The 25288-nt window shown below is 39.6% G+C and overlaps 1 protein-coding gene and 1 pseudogene across 3 annotated transcripts in view; one reads left to right on the top strand and one right to left on the bottom strand.

Annotated features, from left to right (window-relative positions):
- Positions 1–1467: 1467 nt before the first annotated feature.
- The window catches only part of Atp7a (ATPase copper transporting alpha), a 105396-nt gene continuing 81575 nt past the window's right edge, over positions 1468–25288 (bottom strand). For all 3 annotated transcript variants that reach the window (XM_052170123.1, XM_052170122.1, XM_052170124.1), the window contains 11 exons: positions 24957–25111; positions 24620–24754; positions 20548–20742; positions 18490–18672; positions 16474–16690; positions 13930–14076; positions 10204–10346; positions 8313–8516; positions 7703–7820; positions 5960–6062; positions 1468–5185 (listed from right to left, as the gene is read on the bottom strand). In XM_052170123.1, the coding sequence (XP_052026083.1) occupies positions 4909–5185; positions 5960–6062; positions 7703–7820; positions 8313–8516; positions 10204–10346; positions 13930–14076; positions 16474–16690; positions 18490–18672; positions 20548–20742; positions 24620–24754; positions 24957–25111 (1877 nt within the window). In that variant the 3' untranslated portion in view covers positions 1468–4908. The remainder of the gene's footprint in view (positions 5186–5959; positions 6063–7702; positions 7821–8312; positions 8517–10203; positions 10347–13929; positions 14077–16473; positions 16691–18489; positions 18673–20547; positions 20743–24619; positions 24755–24956; positions 25112–25288) is intronic.
- On the top strand, positions 21794–24544 carry LOC127675439 (60S ribosomal protein L26-like 1; annotated as a pseudogene).

Genomic DNA, 25288 nt, shown 5'->3' with positions numbered 1-25288 from the left:
CTCGGTCAATTTCAAACGGTCCCATCGGCTTGAGACTACTGCTGCGGTTACCTAGCTCTTTCATCCTTGTCAAGAGCCTTCCCTTTCAGGCAGGCATCGTAGCTCATCTTAAATCCAGTAGAGGCAGGTGGATCTCTAATGAGTTCTAGGCCAACCATGGTCTATATGGAGACTTCCAGGACAGCCAAGGTTATAGAACAGAGTGTTGTCTCAAAAAGGGGGGGGGGGGACCATATAGCAAGGCTGGCAGGTCCTACGAAAGCAGAGTCAACTCTATTTCTCAGTATCTACCCTCACTCGGAGGACCTCTGATGTCTAGCATTCCTAGGACAAAGGCCCCTTCACTCCTTCACTTTCACTTTGGTAGATATGGAAGGTTTTTTGTTTTTGTTTTTTTGTTTTTGTTTTGTTTCGAGACAGGGTTTCTCTGTACAGCTCAGGCTGTCCTGGAACTCATGCTGCAGACCAGGCTGGCCTCAAACTCAGAAATCCACCTGCCTCTGCTTCCCAAGTGCTGGGATTAAAGGTGTGTGCCACCACTGCCTGGCTATATGGAAAGTTTTGAAACCTCATCAGCTGCACTGATGTAGAAAGGGATGAGAAACGGGAACATCAGAGTGCAATCCATGGCTCCAGCCGCACAAGTAGCAGAGGATGGCCTTATAGGAGGAGAGGTCCTTGGTCCTGTGAAGGCTCGATGCCTCAGCATAGGTGAATGCCAGCGTGGGGAGTAGGGAGTGGGTGTGGGAGCATCCTCATAGAAGCGGGGGGGGGGGGGGGATGGGATGGAGGGTTTGCGGAGAGGAAATGAGGAAAGGGGATAACATTTGAAATGTAAATAAATAAAATATCCAATAAAAATATTATTTTTTTTTTTAAAAAAGCACAATCCCAAGGCATCCATCCTGCCCCATTGCTTTCCTTTTTCTGACAGAATTATCCCATATGCTAGGTGTGGAAATTAGCTCTCACAATTGAGGTTTCGTTTTGTTTTTTTAAAAAAGCCTTTTAAATGTAAGGGTCTACTGGGTGTGTGAATACATGCTGGGTAGGATTGACCACGTCCTCCAAGCACAGCAGCTGGGACTACTCAAAAGAGTCCCAGGATCTGGCTAGTCATTCTTTCATGGAAGGAATGAGGAGTGTCCTCAGATACTCATACCAGATTTCAGCCACTGTACAGGTTTTTGAACAGCTGCATATGGTGTCAGGAGGTGACAACACAGCTGTGGTGGGAGACTTTCAGTAATTAAGTTGCTTGGGGTAATCACTTATGCTCTTGCCTCTAAGCCCAATAAATTCACTGGCTCAGCAGGCTGGCCTTGCATGGCCTCGCTCCTTTTGTTTGTTGTTAGAGTTCTACCTGCAGTAAGCAGGCATTTTCTCACATTTCCCCCAGGAAATGTTCAGGCAGTAAATGGGATCTTCACAGCACCTAGGGCTCCCCCAAATCAAGCAAAGCTCATGTAGGGTAGATACTGCAGCAAGAATTTATTAGACACTACAAAGGAGAAGAGGCCATACACGTTCCTTTGTCTCTTGTTCTGAGTGACAGCAGCAGGGCAGGGGGATCTGAAAGACAACAGATTTTTGTCCCCTACCTGAATGTGTGTTGCTGCCTCTGATCCTGACACAGAATGGATTTACAGCTGAAACAACAGTCAGACAACCCCAATACCACAGTGAGGGGAGTGTGGAACTGTTGGTAAATGGGGCTGGATGACTTAACACAGTGACACTTGACAACATTTTTTTAAACAACACTATAATTATAAAGTTAAAGGCACATTTTCGGCAGAAATATCAATTACATGCATATGAGGAAAAAACAAACTAAACTACAGAAACGAAATATTGCACAAAGTTGCCCGCTCCTGTTTTGGATTCCAACCAAAGTTTCATAATACATTTCTTTAAAAACACAAGGTTGAGACACCTGGTTCTGGCTACAAAAGTAAATATTTTCAACATCATTAAAGAAGCTAGTGTAATTGAGAAATAAGAAGTCATGCTTTGTGTTATATCTAGTTACTCATATCAGACTAAAGTACTTAAGAAAGTTAGTATAAAAGTTGGTAAAGATTTGGCATGAATCTATATATTTATATTTGGTAAAGAAGTAGGTTTTTTAATACAGAAAACAAAATAACCCAAAGGAGTGATTATCAGGAATGTCTGAAAAAAGAGGAGGAAGAGGAAGAAGAGGAGGAGGAGGAAAAGGAGGAGGAAGAGGAAAAGAAGAAGAAACTTTAACCAGATGCCTCATACAAAGAAAATAACAAAGTAGAGTAAAATAAATATTATGAAAAATAATTTTAAAACAGAATCTACACATAATGGAAAAATCCTCTACTATACGCTTTTGATTTTAAGCTGTGTACAGAAAATATATGCACACTCACATTTTTGGAAACATCTATAGTGCTATTTCAATCACTCTCTATATCTATCTGAATGAACACATTTTTTAAAAAAATTAAAGCATAATAGAAAATTATTTGTTCATAAGGCATCAAATTTAACTTCCTAAAATGTTGATACTAAAGTAGGAAAAGCAACATTTCTATTTCACACGTAACAACTATCTTTTTAAAACTACAAGAGTAAATATTCTAGCTGTGTTTTAATCTTTAAATTCAAAAGGCATCTTTGGATAATTAAGTTAAAAGGTGGCCCCTAGCTGAATCTGCATTAGCACCGGACAACAAAGTGCCCATGGTGCCTTCTGACAGAGACAATGGTTGCTGAGTGAACACAGAAGAATGTCAAGGAAACCATAAAGAACCTCAAAACAGATGTATGCTCTCTCTCTCTACCTCTCTTTCTCTGTCTCTCTGGCTATCTCTCTCTGTATGTATGTATGTATGTATGTATGTATGTATGTATGTACAAACACACATGCATTAACAAAACCTGTTCTGAGCAGCGGCTCATTATTAAACTAGTGGCCAACTGAAAGCAATGTGCTTGATCCCCTCTTTAAATGATGCACCTCTCCTAGGAATACAGCTTCTTTCAAGCAGGTTCTTTTCTGGCAGTGAGACCTGAAATGCTATTCTCACTGTCTTATAACATGATGTGGAGGCAAGAGGAGGAGTCACAGACAGAAGAGAAGGAGAGAGAAACTGGCTGACAGCTAGGGGACTAATGTTTTCAATTTGAATTCAGAGCAAGGAAAAACTACTATACGTCTCTAGCTCTAGAAGCCAATGGGTTATATTATGATGATCTGCTAGAATGAAGAAACAAATATACAAACTCAAATTCTTAAGACAGCATAAGTATTGGTTTAAAATACAGTTTAAGCATACAAACTTATTCATACTTCATTAAAACAGGTTTGCCTTTCTAGATTAATAGCACCTTCATCAAAAGTTTCACCTCTCTAAGATAGCTAAAATAGAAGTTAGGTCTTTTCCAAACCTGGAAAGACAGCATTGAAAAATGTAAACATTTTTGGGTGTTGGGTGTGGAGGAATAAGAGAGAAAGGTGGTGGAGTGGACAAAACCCATTCTCCATTTCACTTTATATTCCAGTAATACAAAAATGATTTTATATTCAATATTGACTTGAAAAGGAGAAATGAACATGTTCAAAGCACAAATTATATGATAGGCATTATGCTAGTATCTTAAAGTATGGCATGAAAATAAAAGATTTAAGAGTTTATAAGCACAAATACTTTAAATGAATGAACAACATACTTGACTACAAGATATCATAAACCAGGAATATTGTGATTTCTCTATTACAGTTTGGTGTGTATTTTGATAAAAGCAGCTCTGTGTGATAAGAACATTTTAAAGTCATTTTGATAAGTTAGCTAAAACATAAGAAGTAACTAAAATTTTATTAAAGTACAATATGCCAGCCATGTGATTATATCCCAAATGATGAATTTAATGAGTCCAAGTACTTTTATATGACCCATATATGTTAATATATTAGTGTTAATCTTTGAGGAATTTTTCAGGGAAAGAGGTTCAAATGTTAAATTTCTAGACTGGGACTGATGGAGAGACTCCGTCTACTATGAACAGAGCTGAACTGGGCAGGAGAGAACTGAAAGCTAGCACAGGGCTAAGGAAACTAAAGAAAGATTTTGAGATTTCTAACAACAGTGGAGGAAAAAAGGGTACAGAACTCTGTAGAGATGCACAATATGATTAGAAAAGTAAGATTTCAGAAGAGTTGTCAGTTACAAAAAATGTTTTAAGACAGGGTCTTAGTGTATATGGTCAAGGCTGGCTTTGAACTTGTAATCCTCCTGCCTCATTCCAATGACTGTTGTCAGTTATTTTTATCAAGGAAAGACCACCTAAACTTGGCTCACTTGAAAGAAGGTGACAAAAGCCATCCTGTAGGCTCTTAGGAACTGAAGGACAGGGACACATGAAATTATGAAGTGAAAGGAAGCCTACAATAAATAAGGCACATCTATTTGAGACAGTCGCAACTGTTTTCTTTCTAAACTAGGTGCTTTGTACAGTGCTTTGAAAGCCATTGCTCCCCGGTGGGGCAAGGATACAGGCTCAAAATTACCCTCAAAATCATGCTCTCAAATCTTCACATCCTTAATCGTCCTGTCTTTGGGCACTTTTTTTTGGTCAAATAAAAATGATCTACCAAATTAGCAACAAGTTAGCAACTTCTAACTCTAGAGCTTGTTCTAAACTTGCTGTTCTACCCTCTGTATCCCTAATGAAACAAAAACTGCTGGGAATTTGTTTTAGATAATGCCAGGTTCAGAGCTCCTGCCCTGAGAAAGATATTTTCCCCATTACCAAATACAACTCAGATAGAATCCTGCACTTAAGAGCATGAGATTGACATAAGATCCTTCTACATCAACGTAAGTGCTGTGTCAGTGCACAAGAACTTCAACTAGCAGCATCCCCCAAGGCCTTTTACAGTGTGGTGTCATCATCTTCCCGGAAGTCTCCCACTAAAAGCGAGTGCTTGTCAGGCTCGCTAGCAACAACGCTGTTCAGGGAGCGTTTGTCAGACAGCAGTGAATTTATGGAGGCTCTGCTGTAATTGACAATCCGGTCCAGCAAACCCAGTCTCGGAGAATTCCTGGAGGCATCATCTATTCCAACATGAACGCTGATTTCTGAAGGACTCCTCTGTCCTATGTGGCTCCGGGGATGCAACTCATAGTTGTCATACAATGGTTTCCTGTAACTGCATGGAAATTCAAAGCAACCAAATGTTAGCTGAATACTTGGTGTATGTACAAACACAAGGAGATTTGTGTACACTACATAAAAATAACAACTACTTAGCTTTTTCTTTTGGTTTTGAGACAAAATCTCTACTATGTAGCTTAGGCTAGACTATATGATTCCCTCAGCCCTCGCTCTGAGTGCTGGGATGACAAATGTGTACCACCACACACATCTTGCTAATATTTATTAGTTACTACCTAATAATTCTTTTTTTTCTTTCTCTTTTTTTTAAAACTTATTTCCATTTTTAATTTATTTATGTCTTTACATCCCAAATGCTGCCCCCGTCCTGGCCTCCCTCCCAGGGTTCCTCCCTACATCCCCCCTCCCTAGTTGTTCGGAAATCTTGGTTAGACTGCTCACTGGATAAGGTGCTTGAGAACCCTGAGTTAGAATCCCTAGCACCCACATAAAAGCTGAGTCTGGTGCCTGGCACCTGTGATCCTAGCGCTACAGAGGTGCGGCAGGAGTCTGGAGGCTCATTGCCAGTCTGACTGAACTGGTGGACCCAGTTCAGTCAGAGACTATGACTCAAAATATAACGTAAAGAAAAAATAGAAGACACTTGATGTTGACCTCTGACCTCTGTGTACCTGTGTATACATACTACACAGGTACATCAGACACATATACACGATTATTTTTGGCATACCCCAACAACACAAGAATCAAACCTACTACTATGAAAAACTGGCTGTTAGCCTATGAAACAGCATGTCATCATACTCACAGCTTGAGGAAAAGGGAAGACAGTACTACAGAGACAGAGGAAGCGGCCATCGCTGCGGATCCCATCCAGGGTTGTAAAACCAAACCAATGGGCAGAAAAACTCCTGGAAACAAGTTTGGATTAGAGCAGGCAGTACTAAATGAATCATCACCACACTTCCAACATCTGCACAAGTTATTTTGTCATGTCATCAGTGGTTTAGTCCCTTGTTTGTGGAGATGTGTGTTGCCATCAATTCTTCCGTAGCAGAGTGCTGCCATAAATATTCTTGAGCTTCTTCCAGGAACTCATGTTTAAGAGTTTCCCTAGGGTGCATGCCAGGGGGAGACTGACAGCTGTAGCTGGGCATTCTTCACTTCTCTAGTGGACTGGGGGGACTCCCCAGCCCTGAGTAGCAGATGCGGCCACCCTGCACTGGGAAGGCCATGCTCTACTAAGTCTCTCTCTGTCTTTGTCTCTCTCTCAAACACACACACACACACACACACACACACACACACACATGGTTACACTTTTTTGCTTCTTTCCTTTCTTTCTTTTTTTTTTTCTTTTTTCTTTCTTGAGGCAGGGTCTCACTACTGAGCCCTGTCTGGACTCAAACTCACAGAGAACTGTGTAAGTGCTGCCTCCGAAGACTGAGATTATGAGGCATGCAGTATCATACTTGGGCCAACTTTTTTTGTTTTAAATTAAAATTTTAAATCTGTCTGTGTGTGTATGTACCCATGTGCCAATCTAAATTTTTCGAGGCAATGCCATACTATGTAGTCCTGAAATCCAGAACATGGTATACCAGGATAGCCCTGAACTTGCTGCCATCCTCCTGCCTTTGCATCCCAAAGGCTCGGGTTATAGATGTGAGCCACCATGCCCAAACACACTGGATTTCAGTAGACATTTTAATAGTTGCTCTCATGTGGATCTAGATGTGAACATTTAATTTAATTTTATGAGCTTACCTGGATTTTTCTATTTTTCTTACAGTAATAATTACTTACATTCCAAGCCAGAGAGAAGGAGAAAGTTTTATTTTATTAATTCCTCATTTTTATTAGTTCTCTGAGAATTTTCTCTATCATTATTAATGTAGGAAAGTCACAGATGATGATGACTGTTGTTGTTATTTATTATTATTTTTATTATTATTATTATTACTGCACAAGCCTGTTAGTGTCTATTGCTCATATTCCTACAATCACTCTGCATCCTCATCTCTCAGTCTAAAAAGAATACCTGCTGACTACAATAGAACATTACACGAAAAGCAGAAAATTTAGAACTATGTGGTAAGAGCAAACTGAAGCAGAGTCAAAATAACTGGAAGGAAATTTAAAATGGTAACAGTGGCTGTATTTAAGTAGCAAAATTATGGATAAATTCCTTTTATAAAGTAAAAATAAGTGAATAAGTAAATAAATTATACATATACATATTTTATTGTTTTAATATTCATTTTTAATTTTAATTATGTATGTGTCAGCACAGACTTTCGGTACCAGTTTTTCAACACTTAGGTGCGAAAAATTTGAAATTATAACACTAAAGAGAAAATTTTTTAAAGTATCAAGATGTTTATAAATTTTTAGGCTATAATAAAGTTTGTTGAACATTACTACTTTTAGCAGTTCCACTCACCACACTAGCACAGTATATGTAAAAACTAAAAAATAGTAAGCCTTTTCTTCCAATGTAAGTATCTAATGAGTTTAACCACAAAAACAAAAACTGTGAAGTCTTGCATACCAGCAGCGATGGGAATTCCAACCAGATTATAAATTAGAGCAAAGACAAAATTGATTCGAATCCTCTTGACTGTTTTCCTTGACAAGTCAATACTTGCCACAACATCCAGAAGGTCATTCTGAGAAGAGAGATGAGTGAGATTAGTGACATTTCAATTCATCAGGACCGTCCCTACATGTCACTGTCCAACAGAATTACATATGCCATGGGACATACTGAGAATTGAGCACAAATCTAAGATACTGCTAAGCCTTAAGTCAAGGTTGGAAGATTTTTCTTTGAGAGTTCTGAAAATATTTTCCTAGTTGCCAGTGAATATTGTTGCAGATAATTATTGTTAAATCTTATCTTTTACACCAGAAACTTCTTATTCTCATTTGTATTGCTGGCCTGAGAAAGTCGGGATATAAGGAGAGAGACTATCCATCCATCTACTCCAAACTCTATGTCTTCAATAGCTAGGAACATGGGACTCTAGGCACAGTATGTTTACAGTATTACCACTAACCATGTCAGACAATCTGTCACCCCTCATACCTCAGACCACAGGACCTACTCTTAGTAAGTACTGCCTGCTAACACACTGCACTGCGGGAGCTCCAGGACGTACCCTTATCAAAACCACATCAGCTGCTTCAATGGCTACATCTGTGCCTGTGCCAATGGCAATTCCAACGTTTGCCATTGCCAGGGCTGGAGAGTCATTGATTCCATCTCCTACCATTGCTACACGTTTTCCCTCCTCTTGAAGCTGCTTCACCTTAGCAACTTTGTGGGAAGGTAGAACTTCAGCAAACACCTTAGTGATGCCAACCTATGAGAAGGAAATCAACTCAATCCATTTCAGGAAGTAATATTAAGCACTGCAAATAATGCTGAGCTCAGAATAATTAGCCATCATTTTTAATCTGTCAAATACTTGCATTTTAAAAGACTAAAAATAATCCAGTGATAATGGAGAAAAATAGGCCTTCTTTTTATTTTTAAAAACTTATTTATTTTTATTTTATGTGCATTGGAGTTTCAGTTGCTTATAAGTATGTGTGAGGGTATAGGATCCCCTGGAATTAGAGTTACAGGGGGCTGTAAGCTGTCATGTGGGTGCTGGGAATTGAACCTGGGTCCTCTTAAAGTGCCGCCAGTGCTTTTAACTGATGAGCCATCTCTCCAGCCCTTTATAAGACTTACTCATTTTTAGCTTATGAATGTTTTGCCTGTGTGCTATGTTCTAAGACGGTATGTGTGCCTGGTGCTTACAGAGGCCAGAAGTGGGTGCTGGATGCCCAATAACTGGAATTAAAGATGGTTGTGAGCTACTGTATGTGTGCTGGGAACCAAACCAGGGTCCTCTGCAAGAGTAGCTAGTTCTCTGAAGGGCGGAGATATCTTTCCAGCTAGTGAGCAATCTTCTGTACTGTTTGTATTAGACGTAATGACACTCTTCAGGTGGACAGAATTTGTCAAAGTGTGCACACCATGTGCTCTGGAAAAGGGTCAACTTTTAATCATATTCAGGATAGACTCTTTTGTGTCCAAGTATGTGAAGGACATTTTTACTGCTCGTTTAAAAAATGGAAAATTCAAAACTAAAACTACCTGAATGTCCACCACTAGGGAAATGGCAACATAAATTATCATCCATCTATACTATAGAATTCCATGCAACAGTCTAGAAGGAATGATATAATTTTATATGCTAATATCTGGGGAATATTGAATATACATGCATACATATCCTACTAAATAAACTATAAAATGATCCAATTAGTGCTGAAATAGCAGAACTCCATACTTGTATACAGGAGAACATGGAATGTGGAAAATGTTACAAATTCTTTACAGCTTTCATATTCTGACAAGAATACACTCATATGGTCCTTCTGTAATTTACTAAAAAGGGGCCATCAAGAATCTACACAGTAAAGAAGAGAATTAACTCTCACAAGTTTGTCCTCTCATCTACACACACTGTGTGTCACATGCATGTATGCACATACACACTACATACATACCTACTAAGAAAAAAGGCATACTAAGTTGTTTTTTTTTAATTGAAAAATACTAGAGGTTAAACAAATGTAGGCTTAAGAAAAAAGGTATGTCAAAGAAGAGTCTCACTGGTGATATCCAAAACAGATCTAAGAGGAACCTGTATGCAGTGGCAGTGTCTACAGTAGGGGATGCTGAAGGCTTGGCAGCACTGCTGAAAACTATGTGTATCATTTCAAAAGAAGCACCAACAGAAACCAGTGTGCTGCAATGTCACTCAAATCCTATAAGCTAAGCAATAACCTTTTCATTTACATCAGTAACATCATCCAAGGTCCTTCTACCATATCATGCTGAGTGTTTGTAAGCAGTTAGGAATATCTACTTGATAATAATGCAAACAATAAGTAATGTGACAATCTTAGCACTTAAATGGAAGAAAAATGATATATTTAGAATCAGATTGTTAGCACATGTTCCTATCCTAATAACTAAGTAAGCCAGTTAATTACCTGAGAAGCAATAGACCTAGCTGTTTTACTGTTGTCTCCAGTCATCAGAACTACTTCTAAACCCATAGATTTCAGAATGTGTACAGCCAGCTCTGCCTCAGGTTTCACAGTATCAGCAATAGCGATCAGGCCACACAGCTCATCTAATATAGGAAGAGCAGAAAAACTGTTGGAATACAGTGAGTGAAGAATAACAGAATAAACAGAATACAATTTCAGAAAGAAATGAATTTTGTTAAGCTGTTGAGTGTTGGTTTAACTCCAAACATCCTGATCTCGAACAAACTTTTTATCACATGTTCCATGATAAGCTCTCATATTTGGCTGTGGAAAATTCATAAAGGAGGTACATTTAATGAAGCTAGTAGTAAGAAAATGGAAAGATGTCACTGAATGTTAAAAAATACACTCTTAGGCATTAAACACGTTTTAGTTAATTTAAAAGCAAAGAGTATGAAAAACTAATAGGTGAACAGGAATAAAACTGGTATTTTATATTAGGGGGAAACGCATGAGGACTCAGATTTAAATTCTGAAACCTTAATACTGGGCAGTAGGGTCAAGACAGGAACACTGGGGCTTACTTACTGTCAGGCTAGTTCCAGGTTCACTGAGACCCTGCCTTAAGAAACTAAGATAGAAAGTGACAAGGCAAGACATCTACTGTTCTCTGGCTACTGTGTACATGCATGTGCGCGAGTAAATTTTTTTATTAGATATATTCTTTATTTACATTTCAAACGTGGTCCCCTTCCCTGGTTTCCCCTCTCCAAAGTCTCATAACCCATCTCCCCTCCCTCTGTTCCCCAATAAATCCACTCCCCTTTCTCTGATTTGGCATTCCCTATACTGTGGCATTGAGCCTTCCCAGGACCAAGGGCCTCTCCTCCCTTTGATGTTCAACAAGGCTATCTTCTGATGCCTATGCGTCTGGAGCCATGGAGTAAGATGCTATTCTGTTTTTTCTTGTACCTAAAATTAAGTCCCTACCTTCATACTTAGCAAGGATTACAAATATTGAGTAAATAGTATCACAGTGGAAATTTACTCTATCAAATAGGAAACATGTAAAGCTTTTATGTATGTTTATTGCACAATTATGGGAAAATTTCAAGAATACATGCCATCCTGTAGGCACGGCTCAGTGAGTTAGGGTGCTTGCCTGACAACCTAAGTTTGATCTTCAAGATCCATATGTTGAAAGGATGCTCACGAGTTGTCTTGTGACCTCCACCTACACACTATGGAACATGTGTGCTCTGATACATACAGGCAGACAGATTACATACATACACACAATATACACTGCAAAGTACAAGTAAAAAGAGAATACATTGGGCTGGAGAGGTGGCTCAGCCGGTAAGAGCACCGACTGCTCTTCCAAAGGTCCTGAGTTCAAATCCCAGCAACCACAGGGTGGCTCACAACCATCTGTAATGAGATCTGTCACCCTCTTCTGGTGTGTCTGAGGACAGCTACAGTGTACTTACATATAATAAATAAATAAATCTTTAAAAAAAATAAATAAATAAAGAGAATACATTTTCAACATGGGAATGGTTATACTGCATGAAGATTAAAATAATATGCTATAATTATGGAGTGTAGCCCTATTTGTAAAGTGCATTCCCAGAATATACTGTCCTGTGTTTTGTCTCCAGAGCTGTAGAAATAAATAAATATCTAATAAAATTATATAACAATGACAAGGCCATAGTGTCAATCTCCAGGACCACATAAACCAGGTGTGCTGGTACACTTGAAAGGTAGAGAGAAGAGGTCCAGATCAAGGTCTTTCTTGGCTACATATCAAGTTTAAGGCCATCTTGGATACATGGGACTTCATCTTTAAAAAAAAAAAAAAACAAAAACCAAACAAAAACAAAAGAGACCGGGGAGAAGATTCAGAGGTAAAATGCTTTTCACAGAAACATGAGACCAGATTTTGCATCTGTAGAACTCAGGTAAAATGTTAGGTGAGTTGGGCTATCTGCCTGTAATGTAAGAGGTGGAGACAAGGATTGACTGAATAAGGCGGCAGGCTTGACTAGGGGAAACAGAGTCCAAATTCAGCAAAAGACCTTGCCTCAATATATAAGGCTGAGCGCCATCAAGGAAGAGATCCAACATCCGGCCTACAAATGCATGCACCTGCACCCACACACGTTAACACACCCAGACATATACACGCACACCACATACTCACAAATGCAGGAAAGTACAAATAGCAGTACTATAAATATATAAAAGATATATACCAATAAACCAGCAATAGAATACATGATATTAAAACTTGTGCTATATTAGAATGGTAAGATTATAAATGCTATTTTACTCTGTTATTATTTAACTGCTGTCATTTAATCTTGTTTAAATCCATGATTAACTTTCAAGCAAGGGAAGAAAAGAAGAAAGGTGAAAAATGCAAGAAAACTATTTTGAGACATGGTCTCAGCATGTAGTAGCTGTTCTAGGACTTGCTAGGTAGACTAGGCTAGCCTTGAACTAACAGAATCTGCCTAACTCTGCTTTTCAGTGCTGAGATTAAAAGATGTGCAATTAAAAAATGAGATACAAGAAGAAAGGAGGAGTGGCCCCTGGTTCTGGAAAGACTCAGTGAAACAGTATTCGGCAAAACCAGAACGGGGAAGTGGGAAGGGGTGGGATGGAGGACAGGGGAAGAGAAGGGGGCTTACGGGACTTTCGGGGAGTGGGGGGGGCTAGAAAAGGGGAAATCACTTGAAATGTAAATAAATTATATCGAATAAAAAAAATTAAAAAAAAAAGATGTGCATCACTATATCTGGCTTCAACGTATGTTTTTTTTTTAAATCATATTTCTTCCTTCTTTTTTCTCATATTTTTTAATTAATTAATTAATTAATTAATTTTGTTTTTTCTAGACAGGGTTTCTCTGTGTAGCTCTGGCTGTCCTGGAACTTACTCTGTAGACCAGGCTGGCCTCAAACTCAGAAATCTGCCTGCCTCTGCCTCCCAAGTGCTGGGATTAAAGGCGTGCGCTACCACCGCCTGGTTTTCATTCTTTTTAAAAAAGATTTATTTATTTTATGTATGTGAATACACTGTCGCTGTTTTGAGACACACTCCAGAAGAGGGCAGTGGATCCCATTACAGATGGTTGTGAGCCACCATGTGATTGCTGGGAATTGAACTCAGGACCTCTGGAAGAACAGTCAGTGCTCCTAACCACTGAGCCTCTCTCCAGCCCCCATGCAAGATAAGTTTTTAAAGGTTTTTTTCCCCTTTTTGTGGTGCTGGGAATTAAACTTAGAGTCAAACCTAAGGTTGTTTTGCCTTTTTTTTTCCATTTTAATGTTTTGCTTTTGTCTTATCTTTTTTAGACAGGGTCTCATGTAGCAGAAGTTAGCTTTGAACTCCCTATAAAGCCTAGCCTTCAACTACTGGTCCTCCTGCTTCCAGGTCCTAAATGCTGGGATTACAGGTATGTACCACTAGGCCTGGCTGCCTTGGTTTGTGAGACAGTCTTCCTCTGCAGCTCTTAAAGTCACCGTCTGCCTATCTCAGGCTCCAGTGTGCATGTGCCACAACAGCTGATAAGAAAACCCTTAATTAGTAACAATCATCGTTTGTAATACTTTAACTTCGAAGCCTGTTTGAAATAAACCTCATAGTGTAACTCTCACAGACACATAAAACAATGACAGAGATCACAGTTGTTGTCAGTGTATTTCAGAGAAACTTTACCATCGATTGTCACCAATACAGCAGTCCGACCTCTTCTTTCATGTTCAATCATTGATTCGTCTACATCATTACTTATGACAAGACCGTTTCTAATCATCCATTCCCGGTTACCAATGAGGACTTTGTATTGCTGAGCATTAACAGCATCTAGAAGCACAGAAATAGCATTCAGTCAGTGTATTTAACCTTCAAATCATCTCATGAGGCAAGTTCTTCCTGCTTAACTTTGCAGTCACAGAGCATTTTTGGTAGAATATAACCTATAACAGTGATTTTCAAGTTTTCCAGAAACACATTCTGCTCTTCCATACCTCTGAGCCCATGTTGCTATGGACACTCAATGTCCTTAGCCTTTCTTTCCAAACAGCAAATTCCACCATACTGTTGACATGCCAGTTCAAAGGCCGAGGATATAGCTCAGTAGCATGAGTGAGGCTCTAGATTTAATCTTCAGCAAGACCGGGGGTTGGGGGAGGCGTAAGAATGTTAATAGCTTAGAGATTCCCCTCTTATTGAGGCTTTCTCTTTGACCCTCCACCAAGATTCAAATACTTATTGTGAATCAGAAGCTGCATGTAAATATGCAACTGTGTTGATGTCTCATTTTAAACTTGTAACCACTAATTTTTGTTTGTATGGCTGGTTTTGGTTTTTCGGAGACAGGGTTTCTCTGTATAGCCCTGGCTGTCCTGGAACTCACCCTATAGACCAGGCTGGTCTTGAACTCAGAGATCCACCTGTCTCTATTTCCTGTGTCCTGGGATTAAAGGCATGTGCTGAACTAATTTTTTTTCTTTTTCTTTCCTTTTTTCTTCTCTGTTTACATTTCAAATGCTTTCCCCTTTCCCAGTTCCCCCCTCCCCATATGTCCCATAAGCCCTCTTCCCTCTGCCCATTCCCAAATTCCTACTTCTCTGTCCTGGTACTCTCCTGCAATGCTGGATCAAGCCTTTCCAGGACCAGGGCCCTCTCCCTTCTTCTTGGGAATCATTTGATATGCTAATTGTGTCTTGAGTATTCAGAGCTTCTGAGCTAATTAATATCCACTTATCAGCGACTGCATTCCATGTATATTCTTTTGTGATTGGGTTACCTCACTTAGGATATTTTCCAGTTCTAACCATTTGCCTAAAAATTTCATGAATTCACTGTTTTTAATTGCTGAGTAGTATTCCATTAGTCATTAGGGAAATGCAAATCAAAACAACCCTGAGATTTCACCCCACACCAGTCAGAATGGCTAAGGTTAAAAACTCAGGAGACAACAGGTGTTGGTGAGGATGTGGAGAAAGAGGAACACCCCTCCACTGCTGGTGGGATTGCAAGAAGGTACAACCACTCTGGAAATCAGTCTGGAGGTTCCTCAGAAAACTGAACGTGACACTTCCGAAGGACCCTGCTATACCTCTCCTGGGCATATACCCAGAGGATTCCCCAGCATGCAATAAGGACACATGTTCCACTATGTTCATAGCAGCCTTATTTATATAATAGCCAGAAGCTGGAAAGAACCCAGATGTCCCTCAGTGGAGGAATGGATACAGAAAATGTGGTATATTTGTGCCACACTAGTTTTAAGTGAGCTCTTACCTCTGTTGGACAGATGCTTGACTGCATGTCTCTAGTGCACTCAATCTATTTCTTCAGGATGACTATTTGGAAACTCCTCTCCTTTTAAATCCCTAACTGTTCCTCCCCCAGTCTCACCCAAGATGCAACTGCTCCTGCTATCTTAAGAGAAATGTGTCATGGCTAAACTGCCCCAGCTCCTGCCTCCTAGGTGAAAACAACTTGTTTTCCCTGTTATAAACAGAGCCTGAGGCTGCCGAAGGCCAGTCTCTCTACCTGTATGCTAGGTTACCCTCCTTTGCCTACTCTCTTCTCTCCTTCCTGAACAATCACTTTTCTAACATCTCAGCTGCATATTGTCCTATCTTTAAAAACAGAAGAACTCTCTCATGCTCACTGCTCTAGCTGTCACACCTCTGCTTCCTTGCACAGCAGAACTGCTCAAAAGCATTTCCCCTACTAGCTGTTTCTAACTCACCTCGTCCTAGTCTCTTTTGAACCCATTCTAGTACAGCTTTAGTCTCTACTAATCTAATGAACTATTCCCACGGTGCTCCAGTGATCTTTAGTAAACTAGAAATGTTGGAACAGTTGTTCCAGCAATGATGGAAATGCTCTACACCTATCCTGTTTAATTCTATAGCCACTAGCCAACACATGTGGATACTGAGGACCAATATGATTAAAGAGCTGGATTTTACATGAAACTAAATTTTATTAACTCAAAAATTAAACAATTAAGCAGGGCAGTGGTGACGCACGCCTGTAATCACAGCACTCTGGGAGGCAGAGGCAGGCGGATTTCTGAGTTCAAGGCCAGCCTGTTCTACAGAGTGAGTTCCAGGACAGCCAGGGCTACACAGAGAAACCCTGTCTTGAAAAAAAAACAAATCCAAAAAGAAAGAAAGAAAAGAAAGAAAGGAAGAAAGAAAGAAAAAGCTAAAAGAGAAATCTACTACAAAGAAATCAACTTACTTGAGAGATGAGCATCAATAATCATAGAAGATGAAGTTGATGATTGTTCATTAATTGCATCAATTTGAACCAGGGATGCATTTTTAATATTATTTTCTTCTATCTTCAAGTTACTCTTCTGTAGCAAACCTTCAATATTGGTGACTTTACAGCTAATACCACAGCCTGGTACAACCTGGAAATCTGTGCAGGTACCCAGGGTTTCAGTGTCCAGCTCCTAACAAACAGAAACACAGCACGCTAAACAAACAAACAAAATGGTGTAGTATTTTAAATTAGGAAAACAGTGTTAGAAGAATGAAAGAAGACAGGCACTCAAAGTTTTGGGTGCAGGTACAAACTGATAAAAAACCATTTGTATAAATGTTACTAACAGTCATGAAAAATGAAACCGTGAGCATCCTTTGATCAAATAATTGCACTGATAGATGTTTAACATAAAGACAGACTTTAAGAAAGTAGCAAGAATGCTCCTCAGAACTGAATACAAAACAATGGGGTAGGCTTGAATTTTCTGATAGGGAAAAATTCATCTAATAAAATAAAAAGCAAGGTTACTGTATGGTTTCCTATGTAAAGTATTGAATAGTAAATGCAGGTGAGCAGGATGGCATACACCTGGGACCCTGGCTCTTGACAGCTGGAGATCTGCAGGGTCCTGGAAGCTCAGGTTTATCTGGCTATAAGGCAAGTTCCAGACCAGCCCCAGCTATGTAACGAGACTCTGTCTCAAAAGCAACAAAAAAAAGTATCATAAGCCAGGTGCAATGACACATGTCTATAGGCCCAGCCATGTGGAAACTGACTTAGAAACAGCACTTATGCCCAGGAACTTAGCACCAGCCTGGACAACATAGGAAGCTCAGAAATGGAACTTCATCTTCAAGGTATCCAACACCCACTTCAGCTGTGCATACAGACACAGAGAAAAACACATTAAGGGCTGGAGAGATGGCTCAGTGGTTAAGAGCACTGACTGCTCTTCTGAAGGACCTGAGTTCAAATCCCAGCAACCACATGGTGGCTCACAACCATCCGTAATGAGATCTGACGCCCTCTTCTGGTGTGTCTGAAGGCAGTGACAGTGTACTTACATATAATAAATAAATAAATAAATCTTTAAAAAAAAAGAAAGACACATTAATAACTAAGCTAAACTAAACCTTTATATAATTAAGTAAACATTAACATACATTTGTGAACATACCAGAAATTGTTTATTATACTTTATAAATTAAAAAAAATCAATAAAGGCGTCCCAATCATTGGGCAAGAACTCACTTTTAAAAATTAATTGGTGATTCCTGAAAGGAAAACACATACTGGCCCTTTAAGATTAGGAGGCGGGGAGAATTGGTTTTTTAGCTGAGAGTTTAAACCACAGATACCAATTATTAAATTTTGGACTGAGGAATTATGTTGGGGGAAAGGAGTGAGGGTTCGATTTTTATGACATAAATTATGCTATCAATATACATATTACTTGTATTTTAATGTTTTATGTAAAACGGGTTACTGTGTGATAAGATCAGAATTAATTTATTTTTATGTTTATAGTTGTCTATATGAACAAAACAGTACACAATTTTGAGATAAGGTCATATGCAGTCTATGCTGGGATCAAGTTCACTATGTAATGAAGATGACCATGAAATTTTTCATTTGTTTGTTTTTGCAGACAGGGATTCTCTGCATATCCCTGGCTGTCCTGGAACTCTATAGACCAGGCTGGCCTCGAACTTTGAGATCCACCTGCCTCTGCTTCCTGAGTGCTAGGATTAAACATGCTCAGTTTATTGGTGCCAGGGATTAAAACCTGAGCCTCAAGCATCTAGGCAAGCATTCTACCAATTGAGCTACATTCCCGGCCCCAACCCATTCAATTAAATAAGAAAATACAATTCTCTCTAGCCTCATACTATTTATATACAAAAATATAGTCAAAAGCCAGCCCAGACTAGGTCTGTACTATTCTTACATGAGATGATAACATAAATATGAAAGATAAAATTGTACCTGCTTGCAATATTTGGTTACAGCTGCTCCTAAAGGATGTTCGCTGTTACTTTCTGCAGTCCCCACAATGGCCAGAAGCTTACTGCGTGGTATCTTGTTACTCTCCACGAGAACCTTTACTTGATTCACCACTGGGGTCCCATGGGTAATGGTTCCAGTTTTATCAAATACCACTACCTTTACCTGGAGAAAAGTTAAAAAACACAATGCACATGTGTAACATCATCTTCCCAGAAATGAGAAATAGGTTTTGTTTTTTTTTTTTAACGAACTGATATTTCATTTCTTAATAAACTGGCCTTCGGCTTCACAACTGACCATCTCTGGATGAACAAAAGGCATATTAAAAATACTCTTGTAGCAACTAATTTCCTTACCCCACAGTTGAGTTTTAATCCTGTTAAAGGTCTGTGAATCTGTATTAAACAGCTACAGCTGTTAATTATAGGTTGGCTGTTAATAGGTAATTAAGAGATGTCACTGGCATCTCTAGGGGAAACACAAATGTTTTTCAATACTAATGAATTAGAAATCTATTGGAAAAGTCAGGGTGGCGAGCAGATGATTGTAAGAGAAAATGTAAATCTTAGGCTGTAGGGAATGTCAGCTGGGTTGCTTGACTTGGCTAGGTCTTGGTTAAGAACTCGGGCTGTTACGAGGAAGCGTGGAGCAGCAGTTCGAGAAAGTCAGCACACAAAGGAGGAGCGAAAAATCTGGAAGTAGAGACCATGTTCATCTCACTATGAACTCAGAATGAAAACTGTTGACATTGAACAGCCCAATGAACTGATATAAAAAAAGATAGGAATAATACTCAAAGCACCATCTGGACAAGAGAAAAACGGCCATAACAGATATCATAGAGACGAGGGAGGAAAGCAGAACAGGAAATTACAGATCAGATAACAGCATTATGCTAATATTAATTTCTTGATTTGGATAAATAATACTGTGGTCATATAAGGGAGTGTCCTTGGTCTTAGGATAGGTGCCAACAGCTGCAGAAAAGGGAGTATTTTTTTAGGTTTGAAATTATGCCATTTTTTCCCTATAAAAACTAGTACCCTGGGGACTGGAGACTTGGTGCTTAAAAGCGTTTTTGTGTTCTTTCAGAGAACTCCAGTTCATTTCCTAGCACCAGTACTGGGCAGGTCACAACAACCTGTAAGTCTAGGTCTAGGGGATCTGACACACCCTTCTGGCCTCCTCATGACCCCATAAAAACACGTGAATATACACATGAAGGTGCACACACATGAGTAAAAATAAAAACTAACCTTTAAAAACGTCCTTAGGGTTGGAGAGATGGCTCAGTGGTTAAGAACACTGGCTGCTCTTCCAGAGGACCCAGGTTTGGTTCCCAACACCCATGTGTGGGAGCTCACAACTGTTGATTACTCCAGTCCCAATGGGCTTCAACACCATCTTCTGGCCTCCATATGTATGTGGTACATGGACATACATGCAGCCAATACACTCATACACATTTAAAAAAAAATCTAGCCTATATGTATTTGCTAGCTATTCAAGGTTCCAGATTTGTTGTAGGCTGTATACTATGTATCCTCCATACACCGTATATATTTTATATCCTCATAATGAGATTGTATTATGGGGAGCATGGCTTTAATTGAAGTAGCCTTAATTGAGGCTGAAGTCACAGTGCCAACTGCCAGCTGGTGACAGCAAAGGCACTGCCACTGTAGGCGCAACTCCCGAAATGTGGAGTCAGATACAAACATGTCGGAAGCATGGGAGGCCCTGGCAACTTGTCCCAGGCAAGTGCTGGAGATGCGTGTGATTAGAGATGGGTTGGAACTACAGTGGCTCTCCATCCAGGGATTGCTCTGAGGGAATGGCTGAGGGAGCAGTATTAGAGTGCTTAAGTAACCAAGGTAAATCCGAAGAAGAACCAACATCACAGCCTTCCTACCTCAACCCTCAGGGTAGCCCCAGAAGAGGTTCAACCTAAGAACCACAGGCAAAATACTATGAACCCCATTATGAAACTGAAACTGCATGTTTGATAGTGCAATTTTTAGCCCTGAGGTCTCTTACCTTATGAGCCATCTCCAGTGGCTCCCCACCTTTGATAAGTATGCCATTCTGAGCACCTACTCCTGTGCCCACCATCACAGCAGTTGGAGTGGCTAGTCCCAGTGAACAGGGACATGCAATACAAAGAACCGTAATAGAGGCTTGGAAAGCAAAGCGTATAATGGTTTCTGTCTGGGAGATGCTTCTGTTGTAGCCCTTTAGAAGAAAGACATGCACTTTGGTTATTCATTTATAGGCACAGGTGTTCAAAACGAAAGAAACACTGCTCAATCCTGTTTAAATAAAACCTGTGTCAAAGTCACATATCATACCTGGCTACTTACATATATTTTAGTCACTAATGATAAACGTTTCTTCACTTATAAAAATGAAAAATTGGGGGCAGAATTGGTTAATAAGTCCTATTTATGATTTCAGAGTTACTTAACTATGAAGAAAAATAAAGAACACAGAACTCCATAATTTCTCCATTGTCTAGAAGAACTATTAGCAACTTTCAAGAATAGCGTGAGACATAATTCTCACGAAGTTTGTGCTTGAACGAATTCTGATTCTCTGATACTAAGATTGGACATCCATACAAAATTTTAAAGACATTAACTTAAATATTCACTTTAGAGAACAAAGGTTGGAGCCAGCAAGATGGCTCAGCAGATAAAAGTGTTAGCTGCGCAGTCTCACAACCTGGGGCCAATCCCATGAGATGGCAGTGGAAACAAAACAGACTCTTGGAAGTTGTCTTCTGTCCTCCACACATGCACAATGGTACACATGTTCCAGCATTCACATACATATATGCATCACACACACACACACACAGTAAATGAAAGAAAGTTAAAAAAATTTGAAGGAGGCTAATGAGACTCAGTGGTTAAAACTTACAACTCTTATAGAAAACCCAAGTTCAGTCCTCAGAACCCACATCTGGAAACTTACACCTGCCTCTAACTACAGCTTCAAGGGATCTGAGGCAATCTTCCACACACATACACTTATATACATATAAATAATTCTTTAAAATATTTTAAAAGATGAAATTAGAAGGGAATTTCATAAATATCTAGGCATAGACTTTTGTATAGGTCATATATGAATGTTTTCACGTGTGTTGTGTGCTCTCACCTCTGTGAATTTAAGTCTTTTAACTTAGCCATTATTATCCCTACATCTCCCCTTACAAAAAAGAGAAGCTGAGTTAAAGTTTATATATCTAAACTGAGGGATTACTGGGTCTACAGCCACGAAAATGAAGTTCAATCCCTTTGTGACTTCTAACCAAATCAAGAACAGCCAATAGTATTTCAATGCACCTTCCCATACTTGAAGGAAGATCATATTTTCCCCTCTTTCTAAATAGTTGAGACAGAAATATAGTACTCTGACTATGCCCATTCAAAAAGATGGTGAAGCTTGTGCTCTGAGGATACTACAGAGCCCAGCAGATTAGCAAAGTGGTGCAACTATACAGAAAGAAATATATCATCTACACTGAATGAATGCAGCAAGAAAAAAATAATCGCACAAGTGTCCATCCATGTGGCTGTACACCTCAGCAAATTAGGTATTGCTAGGCTAAAGTTAGACAGAGACTGCAAAAAAAATCCTGGAAAGGAAAGCCAACTCTCAACAAGTATGAAGGGAAAGAGGAAAAAACAATTGAGAAATTACAGTAGAGGAATCTCATGTACACTTTCATTAAAGACTGTTTAATTAAAATAATAAAGGGAGGGACATCACAGATCTACTTTACTACATTACAAGGCCATACTTAGAAAGCATCAGAGACCTTGGTAAGTAGGCACTAATACTCTAGGTTTATAAACATTAATTATAAGGTATTCTTTGGGGGGGGGGCGGGATGAAGAAATGGCTGAACAGTTGAGTGCTGGTTGTTCTTTCCAAGGCCGCAGCACCCACATATTTGAAGCAGATTCCCAGCACACACATGATGGTCATGGCCATCTGCAACTACAGTTCCAGAGAATCCAATACCCTCTTCTGGCCTACACAGGGACTAGTCACACACTGTGCACAGACATACACACAGACAAAATAATAAACAAACAAACAACGGACAGACGGACAGACAGATTAAAATGTATTCTTTAATACATTCTCTGAGCCAGATGTGATGATACACACCTGTAATCCTAATACTTGAGAGGTAGAGGCAGGAGAACCAGGAGTTTAAGGTTATCCCTGGCAACATAAGTTCAAGGCCACAAGATTCTGACATGTACACATAAAAGTATGTTATCTTATTCAGCCTTCAAAATAAGTTATATAAAAATGAGCATTATTCAAATGCTACTACAAGCTAGGCATACTGGCCTACACCTTTAGTTCCAGCACTCAGGATACAGAGACAGGCAGAAATTCAAAACTACACTGGCCTACAAAGAGAAATCTAGGCCAGTCAAGGGCTGTGGCGAGAGTCTCTCTAAAACAAAAAAAACTAAAAAAAAAAAAAAAAAAATTTCAATGGCATACCATTCTAACAAGCACACTGAAATACTATTCTGTCCTATCTGAACAGCACACTAATGCTGTTCATAGTATCTGCCATTAGCAACCCACTAGCTTTTTCCTGGGTATTGAATAGCTACTGAAATATTGCAGCACTTGCATATAACCACTGTTTTTATTAAACTGTGTTCCCAAAATGTAAAAGTATGATGATGACAATTTAGATGTGACAGAGAGATGCTGTCTTTGCTTCTTCTAAGTGAAAAGATGAAAGTTCTTGACTATACGGAATCATGTGCTAAGCATACTAAGATCTATAAATCTTCTACTCTTTTTTTTTAAATTTATTGATATATTTATTTACATTTCAAATGATTTCTCCTTTTCTGGACCCCCACTCCCCGAAAGTCCCATCAGTCCCCTTCCTTCCCCCTGTAAATCTTCTATTCTTAACAATGTAAAAAACAAAACAAAAAGTTGTGCTGGTTTTGCTGTTATTCTTCAAAACTGCACAGGTTGCACAGTGCATGACAGAGCTTAGTTAAGACAGCAAAGACAATCAATCTGCGTACAAGTGTCTGTATTGGGGCCAAAGATGGCGAATACAAGGTGGTTTGAACAGGTATGGCCCCCATAGACTCATGTGTTTGAATACCTGGCCCATAGGGAGTGGCACTACAAAGAGGCATGGCCTTATTGGAGGAAGTGTGTCACTGTGGAGATGGACTTTAAGGTCTTATGTATATGCTCAAGGTATGCCCAATGTGGAGGACAGTCTCTCCTTCCGCTGTCTGTGGATCAAGATGTAGAACTCTCAAACTCCTCCAACACCATGTCTGCCTGCGTGCAGTCATGCTTCTCACCATGATAATAATGGACTAAAGCTCTGAAAACTGTAAATCAACCCCAATTAAATGTTTGCCTTTATAAGAGTTGGCATGGCTAGTGTCTCTTCACAGCAACCATAACTAAGGCAGGTGCTACCTGTGGTTCTGACATGCACTGGGACTGCGGAACACTTGGAATTTCTTCTTTTTACTTTTGTCTTTATTCCCTTTCTCTTCTTCATTTCCTTTTCTTCCCTTCTTCCCTCCCTCCTTTTTGATACTAAGGATAAACTCATAGATAACAAATGCTGAGCACCATTCTACCACTAAGGTACACTCTTAACCAATACTGTTCATTTCCAAAGCTTGTTTGTTTTAGACAAGGTTTCATTGTTCATTCCTGGCTGGCCTGGCAGTCACTGAGGTTGATCCCAAACTCACAGGGATCTGCTTGCCTTTGCCCCCTGAGTGCTAGGATTAAAGTTGTAGATCTGGCTCACAATCATTTAGGGTTTTTTGGGGGGAGAGAGGGTGTGAATACGAGTGCAGGCATTCTCAGAAGCCAGAGGCATCAAATCCTGCTGTCATTGAAGTTACGGATGGGTGCTATTGGTCCAATGTGGGTGCTGGGAATGTAACAGACCTTCAGCATAAGTGGTGCGTACTGTCACCCACTGAACCATTTCTCCAGCTCCTCAAAATGATGTTTACTTAATGACCTCTACAAAAGTTTCACAAAACATTTTGTACATAGTCAAAAGTTATTAGGAGTCACTTACGGGAAAGTAGGTTTCCACAATTTCAAAATTTTGAAATCCAATTATAATCCACACCAGGAGGGTAACAATGGAAACCAAGACGATAAAAGGAACAAAGTAGCCACTGAGTCTGTCTGCAAACTGCTGGATAGGAGCCTAGAATTTAGAATAATAATGATGATGATGAGTGTCTTTAAGTTTTTTCTCCAATACTGAATACAGAGTATATTTGGTAGTTAGCACAGACAGAAATATCTTAACAAACTACACAAATGCAACTAGAATGAATCAAAGGAACATATACAAGATTCACCCTAGAAGGCTTTAGTAAGAACACCCTCTGCTTTTCCTAGGCTACCTTTGATGTTTGTGCCTCCTCTACAAGTTTGACGATTTGAGAAAGGGTTGTATCTGCTCCCACATGTGTTGCTCGGATCAGGAGAGATCCGTTCTGGTTAATGGAACCTGCAATCACCGTGCTGCCAGGCTTCTTAGCCACAGGCATCGCCTCCCCTGAAGAAAGTGAGAAGAAAAAGACATTTATTCGGTCACTGTCAACAAATACCTGGAAAGGACATTCTTCTTGAACTAGGATCTGGACACTTGCAAAGGTAAAGCTGCCCTCCCTTTTTCCTTTTATTTTCTCACCCAGAAAACCCAGCCTGTAAGAGCTTCCCACAGAGGAAACTG

This window comes from Apodemus sylvaticus, chromosome X, assembly GCF_947179515.1.
Source record: "Apodemus sylvaticus chromosome X, mApoSyl1.1, whole genome shotgun sequence".
Classification (NCBI taxonomy): domain Eukaryota; kingdom Metazoa; phylum Chordata; class Mammalia; order Rodentia; family Muridae; genus Apodemus; species Apodemus sylvaticus.
Note: the sequence above shows the minus strand (reverse complement) of the source record. Positions and strands in the feature narration are given on the sequence as shown.